Genomic DNA, 25,951 nt, shown 5'->3' on the forward strand with positions numbered 1-25,951 from the left:
AGGACATGGTGTTTGAAAGTGGAATTCAGCTACGCATGATCACTTGTTAAGCACTAAGCAGTTTTCAGGGGGAAAGAGCATTAGCTATGCAGGCTCACTTGTTGCAGTTCTCTGATCTTCTTGTAACTGGAGGCTCAGGCATGGGAGGAAGCTTCAATAATGTAGAGGGCATAACTCCTTGATACCTCCAGTGTAGCAAGATTTACTAGTTCCCATTTAAGTAATGCAAGTTTCTTTTTTATGCTGAGCAAATTGTGTATCTCATCTTTCAAAACCTTCCATATCCATAATTGCCAATTACTCCCCCTGATGTGCCAGTTCCTGGCCACTTCATTTCAATGGTTACATGACTCCAAATGGGAAAAAAAGTATGAGATAATTTTGTTTCTCTGGTCTGCAGGCAGATTCCACAGCAACATCTGAGATGACATACTGCAAATTAAAAATCATTCCCTCTACCTGTTCCCTTGCAGGCACTGGCTAAATACACATTGCTTTAATAAGATGGTTTCCCAGTACAGTCAAAAGGACTGTGAACTTCTCAGCACAATTTAGAGGCTAGAACATTTGGGAGAAATCTCACGTGACATTGTCAAGTTGAAATCACAGATATTAAGTTTCATCACCCTGTAAATTTTGTTAACTTTTCTTCTCCTCCTTCTCCTCCTTCTCCCCCCCCCCTTCTTCTTCCTCTCAGCCAAAGACCAGATCTCTCGGGGGAATGAAGAGAAAGACCCTCCAAGGAGCCACCCCTACTCTGTGGAGACCCCATATGGCTTTCACTTGGACCTGGACTTCCTCAAGTATGTAGATGACATTGAGAAAGGGAACACCATCAAAAGGATTCCTATCCACAGAAGAGCCAAGCAGGCCAAGTTTAGCACGTTGCCCCGCAATTTCAGCCTTCCCGACAGTGGGGCTCGCCCCCATGTTACTATCCCCCAGCAAAACTGGTCCCCTGCAGTGCCAAGGAAGGTGTCACCCAGGACCCAGGAGCAAACCCAGTCACTGCTGCTAGGTGATCCTCCCCACGCCTCAGCCAGCGGGAGCCAGGTGAGCTATCATAGGAAGGCCCTATTGGCGGAGGCCTCCAGGCAGCTGGAGGCTGCTGCTCCAGAGGAAGCCGAGCTCACTTCTGGGAGTGGGCGGCCCCAGCTTTTGAGAGCATCCAGCATGCCAGCCACGCTGCCACAAAACAGGGCCTTGGAGGAGCCAAACCTAAGCGCGGGTCTCCCAGCACCTCCTGCCTTCCCTCCTCTGCAGGGGGACGGCAGCGTCTGGGATGGCACCTTTGGCCCAGCGGAAGGATTTGCAGGTTTTCACAGCTCCAGCCCTCGAGCATCAGCCCAACTGACAGTCCGCGACTTGGGAGACCTGGTGGCAGGGCTCCCAGAGCTAGTCCAGGAGGGGGCTGAGCCTGCAGAGGGGGAAGTGAAGGCTCCAAATCACCTGTTTCTCCCAGGGCCTCCTCCTGCATTCCAGAATGCACTCCTAGAGGATGTGGAAGGGGAACACCAAACCAGAGAAGCAGAAGGGGTTCTCACCCCTGGCTCCTCAACACCCAGCCCCCCACCTCTGCCATCTCCCATCCCTGAGAATGAGCTCCCTCTGGAGGAAATCGAGCTCAACATCAGTGAGATCCCACCCCCGCCGCCCATAGAGTTGGATGTGAGAAGCATCGGCATCCGGGTAACTGAGGAAAGCCTGGGCCTTGCCCTGGTGGACCCCAACAGCATCTCCACCCTGAAGGAGCAGGTCTCAGCCCTTGAGGGTGAATTGTCTGGCAGAACCAAGGAACTGACCCAGGTCCGAGCTGCCCTTCAGCAGCAGGAAGAGGAAATCAAGACGCGGGAGCGGAGGATTCGCGAGCTGGAGTGCACTGTAGCCCAGTTGCAAGAAAAGCTTAGCCAAGAGACGTCCAGAGATGCCCAGGGCCAGGCTGATGCCATGGTGAACACTGACCCTCCCCGTGGGCTCTTCCCAGGGGAGTCATGTGACAAGAGCATCGGGGTCAACCTTCTGAGCATCACAGACTCTGAAAGCTGGGGGGCCAGGGGAGAGGAGAATGGCTTCCTATGGGGGCAAAATGGTCACACTGGAGCGGGTCAGAGACTGGCAGAGCCTGTGCTACCGCCCCAGCTCTCACTGCCACAGGGACCTGAGAAGGTCCTTGCCTCCCCTTTACATTGCTGCCTCCCCACTGAACTCAGGATTGAAGAAGCGGGCTCTGAGCACGAGGGAGGCCTGCAGGCAGGAGGCGAGAGCCTGGCCAGGGCAGCACAAGGTTCTTCATGGAGCAGTGACAGAGAAGCTGCCCCAGGGGTCAGGGAGGAGCTCCCAGGGAAGGAGCACCCTGGAAGGCCCCCAAGCTCTCCAACAGATGCCACCATTGGGCAATATGTGAAAAAGATCCAGGAGCTCCTGCAGGAGCAGTGGAGCTGCCTGGAGCATGGGTACCCGGAGCTGGCCAGCGCCATCAAGCAGCCTGCCTCCAAGCTCAGCAGCATCCAGAGCCAGCTGCTCAGCTCCCTCAACCAGCTGCTGTCTGCCTACTCAGCCCAGGCTCCCCCACAGGAGCCTGCAGCCCCACCCTCCTCCCCTCCAACTGGTAAATACAGGTGCCCAAGGCAGGGAACCTTTTCTCCTTTATATGACAAATCCAAGGGAAAAGGGGTTTTGGTTACATGAGTAGATTTCTAAAAAGATTTTAGCACCTCCAGGAGCCTAGTGGAATAAAAACTGACCTGTGTAACCATGCGGGCCGCACCTCTACTCTCCTTGTATAGGTGTGAGTCTGACTGCAGGGCCACCACATACAGCTGTACAGATAGTGTCAGCCACAAAGATGCCAGCCAGGGAGGGCAAATAGGAACTGAAATCCAGCCCAGGCTCCCTTTGCCAAACCATGTGCCTGCAGCACTGGGTCTACCCAGAGGGGGCGCTGTTCTCATTTCATCACACAAAGGCAAAGTCTTGGCCAAGGGTGGTCCTGCCCTTGGCCAAGGGCATTCCTGCTGGAACAGGAAAAACGCTTTCTGGCCCTCCCACATCAGAGGTTTTCTCTAGCCTGGTTTTGGATGAGCATTATATAGAGATTGGGAATTGTTCACTGTATTTTCTGTGCGCATGCATGGGCGCAGGGGCTCACATGGGCCAGAGCAGCTCCTCCTCTTCTGACCCATCTCACACTCTTCACTGTTGAGGAGAGTGGAGCCATTACCATGCTTGGCTCAGTGGGCAGCATGCAAATCTGCTTCCTGCCACAGATCACAGGTTGGCTGCCTTCTCATTTTGGCACTAGTTTCCATCTTGTCCCTTGGGAAATGCCTCCCATACCACTGAGCACAGCATGAGGTTGTGCCCTTGCTCACATGTCTCCAGTGTCATCACTACCCCCACATCACAAGTGTCAACGTGCACACGAGCTAGAAAGGACTGCTGAGGTGCCCTTGAGTGGAGAAGGGTACTGGCCCATGAGTCCACAGACCTCAGTTCTATTCCTGCTCTGCCATTCCCCAAGGAAGCCTGAGTCTCAGATTTCCTAGCCATAAGATAGGGACAACAATGACATGTGCCCATGTGGTTCCCTGGGAGAATGTTCCAGTCTCTCTACTCAGCCATACAGAGAGGGGCATCATTAACAGGAACCATTCTATTGACAGCCACCAGAAAACCAGACTTCTGCCCAAAGTCCCCAAAACATTTGATTTGCATTATCTGGTTTCTGTCCCTGTCCACCTTTTCACACACCTGCAACCTGTATCCCCTTAAAGGAAAAGCCCTGCTTTTGCTACTCCAAGATCTTTCTAACCTGTGATGTTGTATCTACCTAGAGAGCTCCCCGTCGACCAGCCTTAAATCCATAATGAAAAAGAAAGACTATGGCTTCCGTGCAGGAGGTAATGGGACCAAAAAGAACCTTCAGTTTGTTGGGGTTAACGGTGGGTAAGCATCGCTTGTGAAGCTCCGACTGCCTTCCCTGCTACCTCTCCTGCTGTTGTCCTCGGTGCTGTCTTTTCTAGGGGGAAGCATCTGGTTTTTGTTCTTCTGCAAGGGAATTAATCTCCAAGGTCCTTTAAAACTCCATGTCGGGTTTGCACATGTTTGGCTCTTTGCCAGATGTGCTGGTTTGTTGGAACCTCTGCTTTTAATATACTTGGCTTTGGTCTCCCCCAGGGCCAGGACTCTGGGTGGTTTCTGGGAGTTTGGGAGAACATGGACCCTTTGAGGAAGGTCTTTAACCCGAACCATGACACTGAAACTAGTACAATTGTATGTGTTTAAAATGTTTCTCCTTTAACTTACTGCAAACCAAACCCAAGTTTTGGGCAATGAAGGGAAACAACCAGTATATTGATAAAGAACATGAACCAAGCCTTCTGTAGTCTAGGGACTTAAACATTGGATTTAGAATATAGTCATGCAGCTGGGCACAGTGGCACATGCCTCTAATCCCAACAACTCATGAGGCTGAAGCATGAGGATTGCAAGTTTGAGGCCAGCCTCAGCTTCTTAGTGAGACCCTGTCTTAAAAGAAAAGATTTTTTTAAAAGGACCTGGGATGTAGCTCAGTGGTAAAACCCCCTGGGGCTCATTCCCCAGTGCCAAAAAGAAAGAAAGAAAGAAAATTACAGTCACATGTCACCTAACAACCAGGGATACCTCTAAGAAATGCAGCATTAGGCACTTTTTGTCACTATGGGACACCACAAAGTACTTACAAAAGTCAAAACATCTATGATGTCACTAAGCACATGACTGTATTTTCTAAATTGCTCATTCAGCATTTATTAAATGCCAACAATATGCTAGGTGGTGGGTATTAAAAAAAAAAAGTCAAATAGATCAAGGTCCCTACCTTTAGCTCTCAGATACGTCAAGAAACAAGGGAGAAATGCTGATGTGCCAAAACCAGATGTATTAGTCAAGGAAGCACAGGATGCTGTGGAAGCCCAAGGAGGGGTCCAGCCCAGCAGGCGGTGTGTCCGGGAGACTGCCCAGAAAAAGTGGGGATCCTGCAAACTTAAGTCACACAAAACACTAGACACAAACGGGGTGGCATCATTGTTGTAGTTTCTGTGAGGGAAACATCAGAAATGATGAAGCAGATTGTCAGGTGGGCTGCTGCTTCCACTTCCTCTGGTATGTGACCCTCTGGCCCATGAAGAACCATGTTTTTTGCTTTTACCAGTTCACATGCAGAGGAGGAGGATCAGCCTAATCTCCAAGCCTAATGCAGGTCAAGCTGCTGCCCAGCTTAAATGCCCTTCACAGTCCCTCTCTGTGCCCAAACCTGAAGGAACTAGATCATGGTTCAGCCTTCTTGTCCACCCCAGATCCTGCCTCGCCTCCCTCCAACATGCTGAGCTCAGGCCCATCTCAAGGTCCTGGCATTTGCTTCCCCTGCTTAGACTGAGCCCCTCCTGGGGTGCGGGAGCATAAATAATCCTGATCTCCATGCTGAAGACTCAGGTTTAATTAGTCCACCTACTGGGAATGCTAACCCCCTCCAAGAGTTCTAATGTGCAGCTGAGGTTAAGAACCCATGTCCTAATTGAAGTAGCTCTTCCTCCCAACACTAGCCCATGGCCCTTTTTAACTTTGTGCATTATTCTTATCACTTTCTGTATATAATATTTGTTGCATGTCTGTATCTGCCTCTTCCTACTAGCATATAAGCTCCCCTAAGGCAGGGGCTTTGATATAAGCACTTAGAACACTACCTAGCACATAGTAGGTGCTCAATGAATTTTTTCCAGGTAAAAATTTTATTTGAATTTGTTTTTGTTGTGTTTTGTTTCCTTTGTGGTGCTGGGGATCAAAACTCTGGGGCCTTGCACATACTAAGCAAGTGCTCTACCACAGAGTGACACTTCTAGCCCTAGGTGAAGTTTTTATGGAAGCAATTCTAAGATGAACACAGCTTGGTAAACATAGTATGTCCCCCATTTCTTTATCACAAAAGGAAACTGTTATTCCAAACACAATGGAGAAGAAATATCTGAGAATTAAGCAAAACAGAATGCAGGCATACCCAGGAGACTGCTGGGTTTGCAGATTCAGTGAGCCCAAAGTTCTTATGTAGAAGCCACTGATGGATAAAGGACCTTAGGGGTTCAGCAGCAACCATAGTCACTGATCCCTGTGGCTCTGTAGAGTGTCCTCAAATCCCAGATCTTAATACCAGCATCCTCCATTGGGATCTCCTGTTGAATATCGGCAGGGGAATTGGTAAATCGTCCAGTACTATGCCCCTGGTCTCTGGTTGTGACAAGGCAATAGGATCGTTTATAGCTGAATGTAAGAATCACTGTCAGGAGCAAAGCCACAAGTACCTGAGACCACACTTTTGCTGCTCCAAGTTGTAGTTCTAACAGGCTTCAGGTGAGAAAAGCAGGTGCGTGTTTGAGTATCTGAGTCCTGCTGGGAGCAGGTGCAGGTGAGCTCACCCCTTACCAGTCTCACCCTGGGCTGGGGAGCAGAGAGCTGCAGGAGGTCTGCCTTCCACCCAGAGATGTGAAGACTTGTCAGGCAATTCAGGGAACTCAGGGTGGAGGTGGGGATGCTAACCTAGACTTGGGCTCCTCTCTGGACCTAACATTAGGATTCCAGAAGCAAATGGCTCTGTGAGAACCTTGGATTGCCTGTCTGAATCATCAAATCATCAGCCAATTCAGGGATAGGGTGTTGGTGTATTTGCTGCAAAGAGCAAAAATTAGCTTTTCTTCACAAATGGCATCCGGCACCAGAGCCTGTTTCTCTGACTGTAGGGTTCCTGGGAGCCTCCTCATCCTGGCCTGCAGGATGTGGTTAGTAAACTGGGGAGTGTGACCTGAGACCTGCCTTGTTCTCCTTGGTGTTGACATAGCCCTGGGCAGGTAGGACAGGACGAGTGACCTCTTTTCCTTCTCCAGCTATGAGACCACTTCCAGCGAGGAGACCAGTGGTGAGGACAGCTCTCCAGAGGACTTGTCTGACAGCGAGGCTGAGAAGAAATGTGATGGCCCAGAACACAGGCGGGGCAAAGATGCCACCAGCTGCGAGGCTGGACGGGATGTCCCTGAGGGCACTGACAGCACAGGCCAGGAAAGCGGGTATGGGGAAGAAGCCTCCCATCCCAAGGCTGAGAGGTGAGTCAGATGGGTGCAGAGGGGACAGCCATTCCTCTGGTGAGGGGCGAGGGCATGCGCTCACCCTTCCATTCGGTCATTGGGTCATTTGTTGATCCACCCGTTGGGCATAGTTTGTTGAGTTTTCTTCCAGGCTGGGCTCTGGGCAGTGGCTGAACTAAACAGACATGACTCCTGGAATATTCTGTCATAGGTAGAGTCTGTGGATAAAGCCAACATTCACCTAGCCCTGGAAATGTGATGGATGGACAAGTATTATTTTATATAAGCCTTTTCACGATCCTGCAAGGCAGCCATCACTATGATCCCCACTTTACAGGAGTGGAGATGGAGGCTGCGGAGGGAAGTGATGCTGCTAGCAGAGCAGTTTGGACCTGCTGGTTCTGACCCATACACTTCTCTGCCTCTCTTGTTGGCCAGGTGACACCACCCTGTAAAGTGATGAGAGGCACGTGATGTGATTGGGGGTGGGGGGTGGGAGAGAGAGAGAGAGAGAGAGAGAGAGAGAGAGAGAGAGAAGGAAGGTGGTGGGGAAGGAGAAAGGAGAGGGGGAGTTTTTCTTTTCCTGACTTGGAAAAGAAAGTGATCAGCCTTTGGAGCTGACCACACCTTGATCCAAGAACTGCCTCTGCCATGGTATTCTTTGGCAAGGTCCTTAAGCTGGGGTCACCTCCCTTTCCTTATCTGAAAAAATGTGGATAATAGTGACCTCTTAGATTTGATCTGAGAATTGTGTGAGAAAAAGCACTAACGTGCCTCACACAGTTCCTGCCATGGAATGGGCTCCTGATGAGAGTAGCAATAGCTGAGTCAGGACCACCAGCATCATCATCATCACCACCTGCAGCCTGCTGCTGGGGGAATGCTGAGCAGCAACAGAAGCTGGTTTGTGAGCAGGTGCACAGGGTGCTCTGTCTGGCAGCCCGATGAGACTGTGCTGAGCAAGCAGGCATAGGGGCGCACACCTGCAGTCCCAGCTGTTTGGTAGGCTGAGGCAGGAGGGTCTCAAGTTCCAGGTCAACCTGGGCAACTTAGTGAGACTCTGTCTTTCAAAAAATAAAAAGGTCTGAGGTGGCAATTTGATGGTAGAGCGCCCCTGGGTTCTATTCCCAGTACTGCAAAAAATTAAAAATAAATAAAAGTGTGGGCTCTCGGGGACCGCTGCCATTGGAGCCCACTGAGGCTTGTGTGCGTGTCGCTGTGGCACCCAGTGTCAGTGATTCTCATTTTACGAACTCTTAGCCCTTGTGATTCCTTCATGGAAGAAGGACCTGAAGAGATTTGCTGGTATGTGTTGGGTTTGTTGGATTTTTTTTTTTCTAGTCCACCCAGGAAAAAAAATTTCATCCAGAGTCAACAGCAGCCCTCCAGTCCCCAGTGAGTCAGGCATTGTGTTGAGCCCACAGCCTCTGCAACTTGGTTTATCTGTTCCAACAAGAGCAGGATGCAAAGGCTCTTCAGAGCCACATCAGCAGGGTGCTCAGATCACCCCACACTTCTGAGGAATGTTCCCTATCCTGGGGGAGTTACTGGGTTTGGGTGTTTGAGTTGCTGAGAAGTGAAAGAGGAAAATGAGAGTTGTTTTTTTATCAATGTGGAGAATGATTACATAAATGTGCTTCTCTGTGTGTGTGTCTGTGTGTGTGTGTGTATATATACACACACACACAGAGACACACACACATACGTGTGTGTTTGTTTTCTTTAGATATAAACCCTCAGAAGAATTTCTTAATGCATGCCGAGCATTGAGCCAGTATCTGCCGGAAACTGGGACCACCACCGACCAGCTCTTGGTACTCTGATTTTCCATTGTTGTGTAAAGATTTCCCACCAGGGTGACTTTGGCCCCTTGCCTTATGCTGGGGTGTGAGTGTGCACACAGGAGTCCCTCTCCTCAGGAAATTCTGTCATTTACCCAAATGCTGCCACCCAAAATGATGGATTATGCTGAGGATGTGGAAGGATCAATCTGCATGAGAAAGTAGGTCAGGGGCTCAGAGGCATTTACCAAGCGAGATTAGGCATGGCCACTGGAGTGTCTGTCACCAAAGTGTTTGTGGCTGAGGCTCAAACCTCTGCCCTGAGGTTGGGGAAACATATGGGTGGAGTGGGAAGAGCACGTGGAATGGGAGCTGTGGGTTCTGGTCCCAGAACCTCACCTGTGAGGCAAGAAGTGAGTGATGGCAAGGCTCAGAGCCTGCCTCCTCATCAACACAACAGTGGTGATGAGTGATGTGTGTCCACCCCCTGAAGCTCTGACACATAATTCCATAGTTATTACTGCTTTACTTAAAGTGCACCTATGGGTCCAGAAACAAGAAAATCCATGTTTGCTCCTTTGTACCTTCGTGGCCCATGGAGATTTGAACATGTGATGATTGGGTCCTACTTTTAATCAAGAGCTACTGACATGGGCACATTTCCCACGGTAGGAGAGAGCTGACAGAAACACAGCAGAACAACCTGTAAGTGTTTTAAAACCTATTTTGCTCTCCTCTACAGAAGAGCCCAAAGAGTAAAAATATTAATTCAACAGAGTTTATTACTTGGCCAGGCAATTTTTATTATTTTATTGTAACTGATTTGGCATATGGCAGTTCCCAGACTTAAAGAAGCAGTGTGCGGTGTGGATGTGAATTGAAACTCCTGTTTCTTGTTCTTAAACAAATTATGGATCTAAGTCTTACCTCTTCATTTAAAATCCAGTGCTATGCTCCTTACTATGAGGGTCTTTCTCCAGATTTTCTTGAAGATTCCTTGGGTGAAGCACATATTCCTTTCTAGGATCAGAGAGAGAGAGAGAGAGAGAGAAAGGAAGGTGGAGGGAGAAGGAGAAAGGAGACAGGGAGAGATTCTGATACGTAAAAGTCTTTTGGCCACAAGTGATTTCTCTGTTCCTGAATTGGAAAAGCAAGTGATCAGAGGCCATGCATGTGCAACCCCACAACCATACCCACATTATGATCTGAGCATGGATGTCCCCCTGAGCTCCCTCCTTGCCCCTGCCTGAGAGACAACGCAGGCTATGCAAGAACCCCACTCTGCAGAGACTTGGAAATAAGGAACACAGCCCATTTTTCCATTCCCACTTTGTAATAGGGACAAGTAGTATTCAAAAAAGTTACATACTTCCAAGGTCGCAAGCTGAAACAGGACTCAAACCTAATCACATTGATTTAGTGACTCCAAACCCAGTGCTCTTTTCAGAATGAGCATGAAATCATTCATAACAACCATACCCCAATAGCTTCCCCTCCCCTTTAGGTAAATAATCTAAACTTGTGTTATTTTAAGCCCTTAGGTCATGTTATATACAGAGTTGATGTCATCAACTTTGACACTCCTATGGTCCAGGGGAGCCAGATGCTACAGAGAGCAGGGGTCCTGTCATGGGTGGTTAAACTTTTCCCTTTGGAGAGCCCAACAAAACTCATAGCCAAGAACAGGGTTGGAGATGTAGCTCAGAGGTAGAGTGCTTGTCTAGAATGCACAAGGCCCTGGGTTCAAGTCCTTGCACCACAAAAAAAAAAAAGGAAAAGAAAGTCAAGAATAATTCAAGCCCACCTGTTTGGGTTTTATTTCCAGCATAAATTGCGTATGATTGTCTGTGTAATGTTGTGACTTTCCAGCTATGCCTAGTATAAAAAGGCAAGAGTCCTCGTGCCATAAGGGGTAAGTCAATGTAGACTGACCATGTGGGCATGAAAGAGAGTTTTAGTAATCCGGTGCACACAGATTGTGACCTCAACTTACACTAGTTTCAGGCCATCACCTAGGAAAGGGAGTTGTTCCTGGTTATTTAGTGTCATCCCAGAACTCCTTGCTACCTCCCATGGAGGGTTGATCACAGGTCCCATGTGTTCCTGCATTCCCAACCTTGCTGTCTGTCAGTCCCCTACATGGAGATACAGGGAGATAAGGGATGGAGGCAGAAACATTCAAAGCTGACACGTCCTGGTGTCAAGTGGGACATCCTAGACCAGGAAACCTCTCAGAACTGGAATCTTTTGGGGTTTCAGAGGCAAAGCTTGAACACCATCAGTCAAGAGTGGTTCCGTGTTTCCAGCCGGAAGTCATCTAGCCCTGCCATGGTGGCCGCCTACCTGGCTGGAGTCCAGCCTCACTCCCCACATCTCCTGAAGCTGCTTGTCAACTTGGCTGATCATAACGGGAACACAGCCCTCCACTACAGCGTGTCCCACTCCAACTTCTCCATCGTGAAGCTGCTGCTGGACACAGGTCAGAAACGGCTGCACCTGCAGTCTGGATCCCAGACCTTTTTTTTTTTTTAAAGAGGATCTCACTATGTTACCTGGCTGGCCTCCAACTCCTAGGCTCAAGCAATCCTCCTCTCTCAGCCTCCTCTGTAGCTGAGGGCCATTCTTGTACCATACCTCTTTCCAGCAAGAAAATTATTCACTCCTCAGAGTTCCTTCTTTACTCCAGAAACTGGACTATGAAATGTTGCCTATATCATGTCATTCATTCTCCACAATAGACTTATGATATTATTCTCAATTTGCAGGCTCAGAGAGTTCTAAAACTTACTCAGGTCACAGTACTGATAAATGGTAGAGCAGACTCTAGATTTGGTCTTTTCAACTTCAGAGCTCTACCACACTGCCTTAGGAAAGGTCACCATTTCTTGTCTTTCTAAGATACTTTTTAACAAAGGTCTTGGCTCCATTTGACCAATTGGACTCTGTTATTGTTTGCGAGATAATTATTGATTACTTATGAGGTCCTTACTGGCTACAACCTGACATGCAAAAGAGCAGGGCAAGATGGCTCCAAAGAGAGAAGCAGAATGTGATTTAGGGATGCAGAAGAAGTGAGATAATATTCAATGCAGGAGCAGGAAAGGTGCCCTGAAGCAGATGGGGTTCCACAGGCAGAGAAGTGTCCAGGTGAGGAGAGCACCATAGAGGGAAAGAAAAGAAAAGACACCTGGAGGTCAGAATGGCTCCTGGTTTGGACAAGATGTGAACAAAAGTTGGGAAGGTAAGTTGGAGCCATTGGCATGGAGGACTTTGTGTGCCAGACTGACACCTGTTTGAAAGGTGCTGGGAAGTAGTACAGATTTTTGTGTAGGGAGCTCTATCACCAGGGCAATTCTCCAAGAAGCATAATTTGGTGGTAGGAGCAATTAGTGGAGGAAGGATAGGAGGAGGTGGCAGGCTAGTTGGGAGTCCACTGCAAGGGTCCACAGAGAGGTAGTGAGAACTAGATGATCATAGCAGGAATAGAAGAGCAAAAAGTCACTGGAGAGTTAGTGACCACCTGGCTGTGATGGGCCTGGGGAGTCAGAGCTCTATGTCAGGCTCCGATGGCTGAGAAGATGATGGTGTTGTAAAAGGGAAAGGAGCAAGTGTGGGGAGGCAGATTTTCAGTTTCTAGTGGTCATCCAAGCGGAAATGTCAAGAAAGCTATTGAGAATTCCAAATCCAAAACCTTAAGTAGTAGAGTTTCGGGAAGGGCTGGCTAGAGCAAAAGCACTGGAGTGCTGGGAGAGTCTGGCTCCAGGAATTGGAGCAGAGGCTGATCTGCTCCCTTATTAAGGAAGCATGGGGACGGGGGTGGGGGGAGTGGGGGGGTGGGGGGGCGGTGGTGGCGGTGTCTGATATCAGAAACCAACAGCTTTCCCACTTCTCAGGTCTTGTCCATCTAACTTAACTTCCTCTGCCTGCTTCCATGGTCTTCCCTGCAGGATCCCACCTGGCATAGCTGTCCCTGTGTCACCACACTCTCCTCCTGTGTTCCACCCAGCCATGCTGGCCTCAGACTCACCTAGCTCATTGCTCCTGGGATCTTTGTATTTTATTTCTATCAAGACTCTTTCCCTTGAAACTGTTTGTAGGACTGGCTCCTTATTACCCAGGTCACAGCCCAAATGTCACCTCCTTGAAGTCATTCTGGTGACTCTATTTAAAGGGGTTATACCCCATCTGTTGCTCTAGAGGAACACCTGTTTTATTTTTTCTTTAGATGATCTTTTTATATATTTCTACCCAACAGAATAATTCTGTAAAAAGGGGCTCTTGTCTGTCCCTTTCTGTCCAAGTCCCTAATCCAGTTCCTGGATGATGCTCTCTGTTAAAGGAATGAGTAATGGATGACTCTTGGAGTTCAGTTAAACTCCAGTGTACTTCCAGTTCTCCACTATTCTTTTAAGCAACCTCGAGGCTCTTCCAAACTGAAAAGGTGACATATGTAAAAATAGCCTAAACTTCTATCTAATTCTCACATCATCAAGAAATTAAATTCCATTGGGGCTGGGGATATAGCTCAGTTGGTAGAGTGCTTGCCTCAGATGCACAAGATCCTGGGTTCAATCCCAGCAATTAAATTCCAGTTCTAAGATTGAGTCAATGTTATTGATTTCAGTTACTCATGGATTCCTGGGTACCATCAACATGGTAGCTCAGTTGAGGGAGGCACATGGTTCAGTGGAGCATGCCTCTGTATTCCCCTTACCATTCCCAGTATTCTGGGCCTTCAATTGAGAACATGAAGAACAGTAGCTAGAGTCTTTTGAGTGTCTTCCCCATCCCAGAAACTGGTTTAGGTATGACATGCATGTTCACATATACAATCCTTGTGGAGATTGTGAAACAGATATTAATTGCATTTTCCAAGTGAGGAAACTGAGGCCCAGAGATGTCAGTAAATTTGGTTGAGATCCCAGAATCTGTCACAAAGCCAGAATTCAAACCAAGATCTGTCACTCTCCCAATCTAGACTTTTTCTACTACCCTCAAGTGGTTTACAGGGACAGTCTGAGGCTTTGAGAGCACCTAATATGTGTGTGAAGAATCGAAAGACCAGTATCATGGAGCCCTGTCTTAAGTAGCTCCCAGACTTGTAGCCTATTAGGAGTTCTAGGTGGGCTAGGCCAGGACAGCAAGCAGACACCCTAAGATTTGGGTGCTGTAAATTTCTGCTACCATTGATTAGACATCCAGCTAACACTCATCAACTTTAAGGTAGTTTGGAAGCTTCCCCTTTGATGTACTAGCATAGAGGGTGAAAAGGGTTGTGGAGAACAGGCCCAAAATGCCATTACTTTCTCTCATCAGTAGAAAGGGTGTTTAGAGTGACAGATCTGTCACACTCCCAAACCTGGGCTCCCTTCAGAGGCCATTGTGAAGCATATGAAAAGCACATTACAAACTGTAAAGTGCTGTACAGAAAGTGACTTCTCCTCCTTCTCCTCCTCCTCCTCCTCCTCCTCCTCCTCCTCCTCCTCCTTCTTCTTCTTACCTGGGATTGAACTGAGGGACCCTCAACCACTGAGCCATATCCCCAGCCCTATTTTATATTTTATTTAAAATACAGGGTCTCACTGAGTTGCTTAGTACCTCATTTTTGCTGAAACTGGCTTTGAACTCGTGGGCCTCCTGCCTCAGCCTCCCGAGCTGCTGGGATTACAGGTGTGCGCCACCAGCCAGGCTGTGACTCATTGTTATTGCGAATAGAACCACAGAGTACACCTCCATAAGCTGGGTCCCTAGTGGTGCAAGCTTGTTGCGTTGGAGCATGCTCAATGGAGAGCCTTTCAGAAGCATGTGGCGTGAATGTGGATCCTCAGCCCTTTTCTGGGCCCCTGGTGAGGACCTCACTGCAGTGTGGGACACATCATGTTCTGAAGAGATAAGAGTGCTGGTAACCTGAGGCCTATTCACACATCTTAAAGCAAACTTAAAGTAGGGGTAAACCCAAAAATTGTTAACACAGCAGTGTCCACCTTCACTCCTAATCAGGACAGGCTTCTGAGGTGGTGCACTGGGTTATCATTCAATGTTCGTAACCCACTCAATCACAGCCATGGTCAGAGGGGCTCGAGAGGAAAAACTGCTAATGAGTCAGCCAGACCAAGGTTTGCAGATCCATTGGCACTCAGGTATAACAATGGCACACTTCCTAAAAATGCTTGGGATGGAGCAGAGGGAATATCAAACAAATTCTGGGTTCTCTCCTTGCACAGAACTTGTAAGTAGCCCTAATTGACATTGTTCCATAAATTAGATTTCTTCTAATGAATTCCTAATCTACAAGAATACTATTCTGAATGATCATTGTTAACACTAAGCTTTTACTATGTGTTAGGCATGCTCTAAGAGATTTAAATACATTAACTATAAATTCCACAATAATCCTATGAGGTAGGTTCTGTAGTTCACTCTTTTCCACAGAGGAGGGCAGCCTAAGAAAGACTGTCTTGATCTACTGAGATAATTTTGTTATTTTGCCCAAAAGAGCCACCTAGGCTTTTCTAATGAACAACTGCACAGGGACAATTTGGTTTTGCACACAATACTACCCTGGAGAAGTGACATCATTTATATAAGAGACATCTGTGTCTCACAATCGTTACCTCTCCTTTGGATAGCCTCAGGACCACAAACCAAGAATTTCTTTTCCTTTCTTCTTTACTACTTCATCTCAAAAAGTATACCAGTTTTAGCTGGGTGCAGTAGCACCCACCTGTAATCCCAGTGTCTGGGGAGGCAGAGACAAGAGGATCACAAGTTCAATTCCAGCCTGGACAACTTGGAAGACCCTGTTTCAAACACATAAATATGTTTTAAAAAAAAAACATAAATTTAAAATGTGTGTGTGCATGTTTGAGAATTTTTCGCACATTTTTTCATTCTGTTGTGAAAGGTTTATTCTTCTTTTATTCAAAAGTTATGGTGTTTTTATCTCGCTGTTTTTCAAATGAGATGGTCATTTCTGGAAGATTTTCTATGTTTATCCTAAAGGACTTACATGCCCAGCCACCAGCCTGAGTTACATACAGACATGAGCTAGTGAGAGTGAGACCTGTAGTGCACAGCTTTGGGTACATGTGGCTGGTGAGGGATGGGCTCAGGACCCAGACAGTCCTGAGCCCTGCTTCTGCTTCACCTGCACATGAATAGTTTATGCATCTTCTTAGCCTCTCAGAGTCCTCATCTGTAAAATGAGAATAATGTCATATGCTCAGGTTTAGGAAGTAAAGTCATGGTCATTGACCCTTTGGCCATCTCTGGCCTCCTGTGGACCTCCCTTCCTGGGTATCCTCATAAAACTTGTTAAAGAAAGGTAGCCAGCTTTAAATGCTGCCAGAATTGTAAACCAGTGACTCCTGCTGTGGGTGGCGAGGCTCTATTCCTTGGATTATTAACCAGCAAGCAGCGTCTTGTTGACCTGGCTAAAGTGGAGGCTGGCTTCTGGCCCCTTGGGGCTATTCCATCCCTGGTTGCTCATCTTGCAGGGGTCTGCAATGTCGACCACCAGAACAAAGCTGGCTATACTGCTGTGATGATCACTCCCTTGGCTTCTGCGGAGACCGATGAAGACATGGCTGTTGTCTGGAAGCTCTTAAGAGAAGGAAATGTGAACATCCAAGCAACTCAGGTAGGTGGCGTGAAGGAGATCTCTCTCTTGTTTAATAGATGTGGGAAACCTTCAAGTTTTAGTCTGCCAGTGAGGCAAGAAATTCCATACAGATTCATGGAGAATTTTTCACCCAAGAAGGCTGGGCCTCCAATCCTCATCCATCCAAAGCCTGAATATTTGATTTTCTTTTTAATTTTTATTTGTTCTTTGTAAACAGACATAATAGTAGGGTGTATTTTCACATATTATATATACATGGAGTATAGCTTATTCTAATTAGGATCCCATACTTGAGATTGTACGTGATATGAGTCATATTTGTCATGTATTCATATATAAGTATAGGAAAGTGGTGTCTGATTCATTCTTCTGTCTTTCCTATTCCCATTCCCCTCCCTTCCCTTCATTCTACTTTGTCTAATCCACTGAACTTCCATTCTCCCTTCCACCCTTGTTGTATGTTAGCATCCACATATCAAAGAAACATCTGACCTTTGATTCTCTGAGATTGGCTTAACATGATAGTGTCCAGATTCATCCATTTACTGGCAAAGTCATAAAGTCATCTTTTTATGGCTGAGTAGTATCCCATTGTATATATATTCCACATTTTCTTTATCCATTCATCTGTTGAAGGGTACCTAGGTTAAGGGTATTGTGAACTGAGCTGCTATAAACATTGATGTGGCTGTGTCAGTGTAGTGTGCTGATTTTAAATCCTTTGTGTATAGACCATGGAATGGGATATCTGGGTCAAATGGTGGTTCCATTCCAAGTTTTCTTAGGAATCTCCATACTGCTTTCCACATAGGTTGCACCAATTTGAAGTTCTACCAGCAATATATGAGTGTACATTATCCCCCACATCCTTGCCAATATTTATTGTGACTTGTATTCTTGATAATTGCCATTCTGACTGGACTGAGATGGAATCCCAGTGTACTTTTAATTCGCATTTCTCTAATTGCTAGAGGCAGAACATTTGGTTTTTTTAAAGGTTCCTGAGACCCAGACAGCCAGGGAATGGGTCAGTGAGCTTCTAAAGCTGAGCATATTCCACCTGAACTTGGCTTTTTGAACCAAACATTTCTACCATTAGCCTTTTGAGAAATAAAAAAAATAAGCCCCATTGGCAGTCTACCTTGATTATGACCCACAGGCATCTAGCCAGTGAGGATGCTCTTTGGAGGCCTAGTCCTTTAAGGAAGTTACCACCTCTGTCATTCCTCCTTTCCAAAGGGTTTTAACAAAGTCATCAGTTTCCAGCCTGGTGGACAGAATTGGCAGATAGCCAGGACATACAGGAACTGTTGTTGACCAGTCCCAGGAATGATAAGGATGCTCATTTCCCAGGCTTCAGCTTGGATGAGAGCATCATTATAGATTTTTGCTGGTGAGTGAGCACTCTGCCTGGCACACTTACACAGTCCTTGAAATAACCAGATCTCAAATGCCCATCGTTGAGTACAATGTCACACACTTGTAATCCCAGCAACTTGGACAGCTGAGGCAAGAGGATCTCAAGTTCAAGGCCAGCCTCAGCAATTTCATGAGGCTCTAAGGACTTAGCAAGACCCTGTCTCAAAATAAAACATAAAAAAGGACTGGGGATGTGGCTCAGTGGTTAAGTGACCTTGTGTTCAATTCCTGGTAACAAAAAAAAAAAAAAAGGAAAAAAGACAATGAAAAGAAAACATCGCTGAGAACCAGGTGTAGTGGCACACACCTGTAATCCCACCAGCTTGGGAAACTGAGGCATGAGGATTGTGAGTTCAAAGCCAGCCTCAGCAAAAACTGAGGCCTAAGCAACTCAACAAGACTCTGTTTCTAAATAAAACACAAAAATGGGCTGGGAATGCGGACCAGTGGTTGAGTGCCCCTGAGTTCAATCCCTGGTACCCAAAAAATAAAACATAAAAATAAAGAAAATGCCCCTGTCTTTCTTCCCACTCCACCAACCAGTGTGATGACAGTGTTTTGGGCACATAAATCATGTTGTGGTTCCCAGGAACAGTCCTGTGGGTCAAGATGATAAGAGTAATTTCTGCCAGAGCCAAAAGGGCCCTACAACAAAGGTAGTAGCCAGGGAGTCAGGGCATTTGGATCTACTAGGACACATGGGCCCACTAACTCACTGGGTACCTTTGCCTCTGGTAAGAACAACACTTGAAAGTCACCTCAGTGATTTCCTCCCCTCCCCTTTTTTTTAATTTGTAAAATACCAAATAGTCTCCATCTTAATATTATTATTATCATTACCGGGGATTGAAATGAGGGGCACTCACCCCTGAACCACATCCCAAGCCCTTTTTTGTATTTTATTTAGAGAAAGAGTCTCACCCAGTTGCTTAGGGCTTAGCTAAATTGCTGAAACTGGCTTTGAACTCACATCCTTCTGTCTCAGCCTCCTGAGCTGCTGGGATTACAGGCGTATGCCAGGGCATCCAGCCTCCAGCTTCATTATAATGCTCTCTGAGCCCATAAGCTCCAATGTCAGGAACCCTATGCTCTTCTCAAGCAGCCTGTCTGTTACCCCAAACAACTCTGATAAATGTGTAAAGTGACCCAAAATCAGTGTTCTGAACTTTTCACAGAGTGATTAGGTAGAAGTTGTTTGAGGTTCACACCAAGAGAGATCTTGTGAACAGTAAAGGTATTCAAGGCAATCAGAGCCTTGGGGTCTGCAATCCTCTTCTTGAGAACACAGTGCAGGGGAGTGGTCTTACCTAGCAGGGCTTTGAATTGGACAAGGTATTACATAGAATAGTGGGGACCCCTCCAGAGGTCACTTGCCATGTTGACCACACAGGAATGAATAGGTACATTTCACTCTCCTGTCTCCCTTTTTTTAGTATTTATTTATTTTATTTATTTTTTAATATTTATTTTTCAGTTGTACTTGGATACAATACCTTTGTTTTACTTATTTATTTTTATGTAGTGCTAAGGATCAAATCCAGGGACTCACATATGCTAGGCCAGCGCTCTACCACTGATCACAACCCCAGCCCCTTCCCTATCCATTTGGAGTGAACATAGATGATGGCATAACTGTCAAGAACCGGCAATTGCCATACACCATCTCCAACCAGCATGAAGACCCTGACAGGTAACATATGCCCAGGGCTCACTACAAGTCCACTAGACCAAGAATGCTGGTCACTCCTGTCTTCCCTGACCAGGGAGAGATATGGAGGATATCTTGCACACATTCATGTGGGTCCTAACTGGCAGAGCCTGGATTTTTCTGATTCCAAGCCCCCTTTCTTTTTTCAAAGCCCCAGGGTGCTGAACAGGTAGCACAATCCACAGGGACTGCAGATTGGAGTTGTAATCAGCCAGCACAGCAGCAAACACGTCCTCAGCTCTTTTCAGACATGGCGTTCAGAGGTATATGAAAGGAAAGAAAACACAGACTTTGCCTGATTCTTGCCATTTTACAAAGCCCATTATCCCATCAGAGAGAAATCGCTGACCTGTCTGGAACTCAGGAGAACCACAGGGGCAAAATATAATAAATCTGTATAAGAGGAGTATAGGAAAATATCGACATGTAAATAGTGTATACAAGGGAGATGGGAATGGGAAAGAGTAGAATGAACCAGACATAAGTTTCCTACGTTCACATATGAATACACAACCAGTGTAACTCCACGTCATGTACAACCACAAGAATGAGAAGTTATACTCCATATATATATATATATATATATATAAATAAAATATGTCAAAATACACTCTACTGTCATGAGAAACTAAAAATAACCAATAAAAAAATTTAAATAGTATATACAAGTAAATCTATGGGAAGTAAGAAATTGTCAGTTTTTAATCAGAAAAATTACCACCACACATTACTCTATTTACATCCTTTATCTTATTTGATTCCCACAAAAGTCCTGTGAGATACACTCGGAAAGGCCATTCATTTGTAAACAAAGTTAGAATTCAGGGAAGGCATCGAGTCAGCCAGTGTCCCACGTTGGTGGCTGGCAGAGCTGGAGAAGGGACTCGATTTCTGATTCTCTTGCTGTGTCCGCTGGTGATCACAGGGATGTCAATGACTATGGATTAGAAAAGCCACAGGGACCTGAGTGCTTATTGAAACAAAGGCTTCTGGGCATCATTAATGTAAAAAGACCAGAGTCATGGAGCAGACCAAGGCTTCCTGGGGAAGGTTGGACCAGGGAGGTGATAGGAAGGCAGGCCGCTGAAGCACTCAACCTTCATGTCCCCCATGGCTCCAGATGTATTAGTGCTGGGTGCTAGGTACTGTGGAGACAGAGACAAAGATGACAGTCCCTGCCAATATATCAGCATATGAAACAACAATTGAATAAGTGAACCCCAACTTTTGGAGTCCAATCATCAGAAATTACAGGAGGTGTAGCTAGGAGGTTCTGTAGCCTTGAGAACAGGAGAGATTGACAAGCTGCAATGACCAGTGTGATGAATCCCACCTGGGTAGTGGTGTTGGGGGTGGGGTTGGAAAGCCTTTAGAGCAGATGGAGTACCCTGGGGAAGGAGAATTCTGCCAGACAGAGAAGGAAAGCCACGTTGGAAGGAATGGTCACTTTCTTGAGGAGTCCCTGCCGAGCACCATGGCACCGGCAGCAGCCTCACCATATCTCCATTGTCCCGTGTGCAGGGAGGCCAGACCGCCCTGATGCTGGGGGTCACCCACGACCGGGAGGACATGGTCCAAGCGCTACTGAGCTGCCAGGCAGACGTCAACCTGCAGGACCACGATGGATTGTCAGCTCTCATGATGGCCTGTCACCATGGCAATGCCGACCTGGTGCGCCTGCTCCTGGCCCACCCGGCTTGTGACAGCAGCCTGACTGATAAGGTGAGACTTATGGGCAGTTAACAAGTAGGTTAGTGTTTAACTTCTGGTACTGAAAAGTGCCTCGATGGCCAGAAGAATCCATGGAACCATACGGTGGTAGCAAAAAAAAAAAAAAAAAAATTGACCTTACAAGGCTGTTGTAGATTTAATGAGGCACTGCAGTGCTTGGAGCCTGACGGCTGGGAAACCCACGGCTCTGGACAACTGGATGAAGGAGCAAACTTTACAAAGTCATCTCTCCTTGTTAAACTGGAAATACTTCTCTGATATTAATCCACTCTGCAAACTGGCCCATTCCACCGAGCCAGCCTGTGAAGTAGCCCTGCTAGACCCAGGTTTCTTAAATAAATGTCTCGGTAAGGTGAGGACATTGATGATGATAATGATGATGATGATAACTAACCTGTGCCAAAATCATTTAAAACCACGATGACCTTCTGAGTTTGATATAGCTGCCACCATTTTGCTAGAGGAAACTGAAGTCCCAAATGATAAGGTACATGGGGTAAAGTACCCAAGATCACACAGCTGGTGGAACCCACCTCCCTTGAACTCCTGAGCCCAACATCCAGCTCTCCCATCATCCTCGTTGTTGTCCCACAGAAGCAGCATATCTCTAGGTCTCAGGTGAATCTTTGCATCTTTCAGAGAGCCTACTGCATATCAGCAAATGAATCATCAATTGAATAAGTGAACCCCCAACTTTAGAGACCACTCATCAGAAGCTACAGGAGGCACAGTTTCTGGAGTGCTCATGGGAACTAAACCTTTCCCACGCATCATTGCTCATCCTCTTCATGGTCCAGTGAGGCAGGCACAGTGGTCCTCACATTTGCTGATAAGGAAACAGGCCTAGAAATGTTCCCTCACATGCTCAAGCTACAGGGAGCCCATCCTTAGAGCAGAGATCCCAGCTCCAGCCTGACTCCGGCATCCATTACCCTGGCATTCCAATCCCAGGGCTCAAGCAGACATCTTAGGCTTTCTTAACATCCTCAATTGAAGGGGAACAAAAGCCTGGAGAGGAGAGCCCTGCCCAGGGATAGCACCTTTCCCTGGTCACATCTGAACTACCCAAGATTGATCCTTCAGCTTTCAAGCCGAGTCCCCTGCATCACACCAGAGAGCAGGCTCCCTGTCCAGTGTCCCCGTGTCCTGCAAACCACAGCTGTGCCCCAAAGTCATTTCTGAAATAATTAGAAAACACAGACCCTCTTGAAATTCACACAGGAACAGGGTGGGCTGCTGAAGATACAAGCCCCTTTCCCAAATATCATGAGGTCAGAAGGTCTGGGTTCCCAAGCTCCCTACCAGGGTGCCCTGCGGATGAAGGAGGCAGCCTTAACCTAAAACAGGGCTGTACATCAAAGGCCCAGAGCCCTCTCAGAAGTGACCACCACTACTGCCCAGAAGAGGGCTGAGAGGGGAGGGCTGTGGGACCGACAGGGTGTGAGTTTTGGTAGTTCCTGGTTAGCCCAGATAATCAAGGAGGGAATGTGAGAGTTCTCCTGGGCCCCTTAACCTCTGTCACAGGTAAGAGAGATAAGTGGCCACTTTCTAGAGGTAGAAGAGCCATGGGGTGGGGATGGGGGTGGGTATCTTTTGCTCTTTGGACACCTCAAGAGTGATTGTTAAAAGCACTGACTTTAAAACTCAAAGCCCAGGAGTTTGAATCTGGGTCCAGTGACTGTGCCTTGGGAAGGTCACCTACCCCCCTCTGAGCCTCTGTGATGCTCATCTGTAAAGTGGGTATAGCAGTATACTATGCCTAAGGCTGTAGTGACTACAACCCTGTACTGGACTTCTATGACGTATATAGTTGATGGTCATTGTGATGATTATGACTAATTGAATAGTGACACGAAAACCAAACAGCTGGCACATCAGTGAGTGAGAACCTCAGCATTGACAGGCAGTATCCAGAGGGAATAGGGAGGGTGAAGGTTTGGAGTGGGGCAGGAGGTGTCACTCAGTGGAGGGAGACAGGCCTCTGAAGGAGAAGCCAGCTGGCTGCCATACTTTGTTTAGTACAGTGGTTCTCAGGTGGGGGTCATCTTGCCCCTCGGGGATATTTGACAATGTCTGAAGCCATCTGTATGTGTCACCAGGGGCGCAGGAGTGTTCCTGGCATCTGGTGGGCAGAGGCCCGGGGTGCTCTAAACGTTGACGGTGCCCAGGGACAGCAGTGAAGTAAGAGTTATCTGGCCCCAGATGTCAATAGTGCTGCTGGTGAGAACCTGGGTTGGGCGTGTACTGAAATCCAAGTGAGTTTAGACAGCCAACCCCCTCCAAGTGCTGGGTGGGGAGGTGCCAGGGCAGCTCTGAGGGCCAGGTCTGCTGCAGGGCAGGGCAGGGTAAGGCTCTAACCTGGAAGGAGGGACATTAATGCCAGGAGAACAGGGAGGCAGGTATCTGCTTTAGCAGAGGTGGGTCAGGGTAGGAAAGCCAGACAGTGTGAGCAGCATGAAGATGGGTTCTAGACCCCACCAGGGGCCAGTCACATGGCTCAGGCTTCCCTCAGGATTCACACCAGAATTGACACCCAGGGTGACTTGGGTGAGCACAGTGTCTCCATCCACAGAGTGAGACCTTCCAGCGGAAGGCGCCTGGTGAGTACTGAGGCTTGTGCCTGCTGCTCTGCATTTACAGGAGAGGGCAGCGCTTCTGTTCCTGGAGTCTTTCCTGTGGGGGCTCTGAGGCCCAGCATCTCTCATCAACAGTAAACGTTTGCTCTCAACACAGAACTCCCGGCAGAGGCACAGGGCACGTTCCCTGGGCTACTTGACATAGACCCCTCCGCCCCAGGCGTGCCCCCTATCCCCCTCTCTGGCTGGATCTGGAGGCAGATAGGGTACAATTTATTTCTCGTTTCTTCCTCCTCTGTAGGCTGGCCACACCGCTCTGTCCATCGTTCTGCAATCACCGTCCCATGTGGAAATTGCAGGCCTTCTGCGCGCCCACGCAGAGCGGGGCAGGTCCCTGGGGCTGTAGAGGCTGCAGAGGAACCAGCAGCCAGGAAGAAAAGGCTCCTTCTCTGCACTCCTCCTTCACCCTTGGAGAGGACAGGGTTACAGCCTGAGGGTCGCCCCTCAAGAAAAGAAACTACGTCATATGCACATACATTCCTGTTGTGTAATTCTGGTCATTAGGATGCTTTGTAGTTTACGCCTAAGGCCAAGCCCCAGAACTTCAAGGGTTTCCGAGCAGAGTGCAAGGTGCAGAGTGCAGGGTACATTAGCTTCGGCCCAAATCCCAAACATCTTCAGCCTTGAATTCCTTGTGACTCTGCCTTGGCAACACCGTGTGGCAGGCAGGCAGGAGCACATTCACACATTAGAAAAGCAATACTTTTAACAAGGAATTTTAAAATGCACTGTCTTTTTGTTTTTAATCAAATATATACATATATGCCCCATTGAATATGCATGTCTAGAGAGGATGGCAAGGAATTGAATCATTCTCAAGAGGACCTTCGGAAAATCACCATGAAGTCAGGTGAAAATGAGCAAGTCCCATTTGGGGCTTGACAGAGAAATCTTGAATTCAGACAAGGTGGGAAGAAGCATATTGGCATCATTGCCAACTATAACACTCTTGACCATTTCTGAGTCATCAAGTGGCTCTAATCTGCCCCTAGAAATGGAATTAAACAGGAAGTCAATGATGTGCATCACAGAGTGGCAGGGTCCAGTTCTATCAGCTATTCCCAGCCCATGGAGGAAACGAATCCGAGTGAGATCCTGGAGATGGATTATTGTCATTTAGAAGCCACCACATTCATCCATAGCCTCACAGTAATCCCCAGTGCTGTTCCTGTGAGCAAGCACCTGCTCTGGGGTGTCGGGGATCCTAGCTGAAGAGCCCTTGAGCCATAGCTGCAGGAGGAGTGGGTGCACAGGGCAGGGCTCTCCCCGCACTGACCTCTCTCCACTGGACAATTCCTTCTTGAGAATTCCCTGTTCTCTAGCCCCACACATGCATGGCTCATAGCTCACATAGATTATCTATGAATTGTTCTTTCTGAACATCTCTTATGCAAAAAAAAAACAAAACACAAAACTCCCCTTTATATAAAAAGAAAAGAGACATCCAGGTTGGTGAGCCTCCTGCTGAAAACGTGAAAGCATGAGGTTTTCTTGTGGCTGGAATGCTAACTTGCATGGTACTCATTGGGTGAGTCACAAAGCTTCCTGGGACCCTGGGTTCATCATCTCTAAAAGCAGAAATCATCCTACAACCTACCTCCTGGAGGTGCTGCACAACAAACTGCTGATGGAAGTTTTGGAATCCAGTTTATAACCCATAAAGGCTGTCCTCAGAAATGGTGTGGAAAACTTCTTTATGCTATTGTGATTCAAGAGATGCCAAATCTCAGAGGAAGAGCATTCATGCGTGTTGATGCTGCTCAGAGGTGAAGAGGTTGAGGCAAATAATGAGGGGGAAAAGTGCTTTAAATGGATTTATTTTGACCACAAAACACGTTAGAGCAAAAAACTACAATTATACATTCTCTGTCCCCGTGCTTTGCAAATTTTAATGTGCATATAAATCCTCTGGGACCTTGTTAGAAAGAAGTTAGTCTGGGTGG

General features: G+C 47.3%; 1 protein-coding gene across 4 annotated transcripts in view; it reads left to right on the forward strand.

Annotated features, from left to right (window-relative positions):
- KANK4 (KN motif and ankyrin repeat domains 4) overlaps window positions 1-24,499 on the forward strand; it is a 71,445-nt gene extending 46,946 nt beyond the window's left edge. For 3 of the 4 annotated variants that reach the window (XM_081306351.1, XM_081306352.1, XM_081306350.1), the window contains 8 exons: window positions 698-2,608; window positions 3,834-3,945; window positions 6,915-7,130; window positions 8,839-8,926; window positions 11,153-11,372; window positions 16,390-16,532; window positions 21,163-21,363; window positions 24,250-24,499. In XM_081306351.1, coding sequence (XP_081162477.1) covers window positions 698-2,608; window positions 3,834-3,945; window positions 6,915-7,130; window positions 8,839-8,926; window positions 11,153-11,372; window positions 16,390-16,532; window positions 21,163-21,363; window positions 24,250-24,354 — 2,996 coding nt within the window. In that variant the 3' untranslated portion in view covers window positions 24,355-24,499. The remainder of the gene's footprint in view (window positions 1-697; window positions 2,609-3,833; window positions 3,946-6,914; window positions 7,131-8,838; window positions 8,927-11,152; window positions 11,373-16,389; window positions 16,533-21,162; window positions 21,364-24,249) is intronic. The other variant, XM_081306353.1, reaches the window with a different exon arrangement.
- The last annotated feature ends 1,452 nt before the right edge of the window (window positions 24,500-25,951 follow it).

This window comes from Spermophilus citellus, assembly GCF_964194105.1.
Source record: "Spermophilus citellus genome assembly, chromosome: 9".
Lineage (NCBI taxonomy): Eukaryota > Metazoa > Chordata > Mammalia > Rodentia > Sciuridae > Spermophilus > Spermophilus citellus.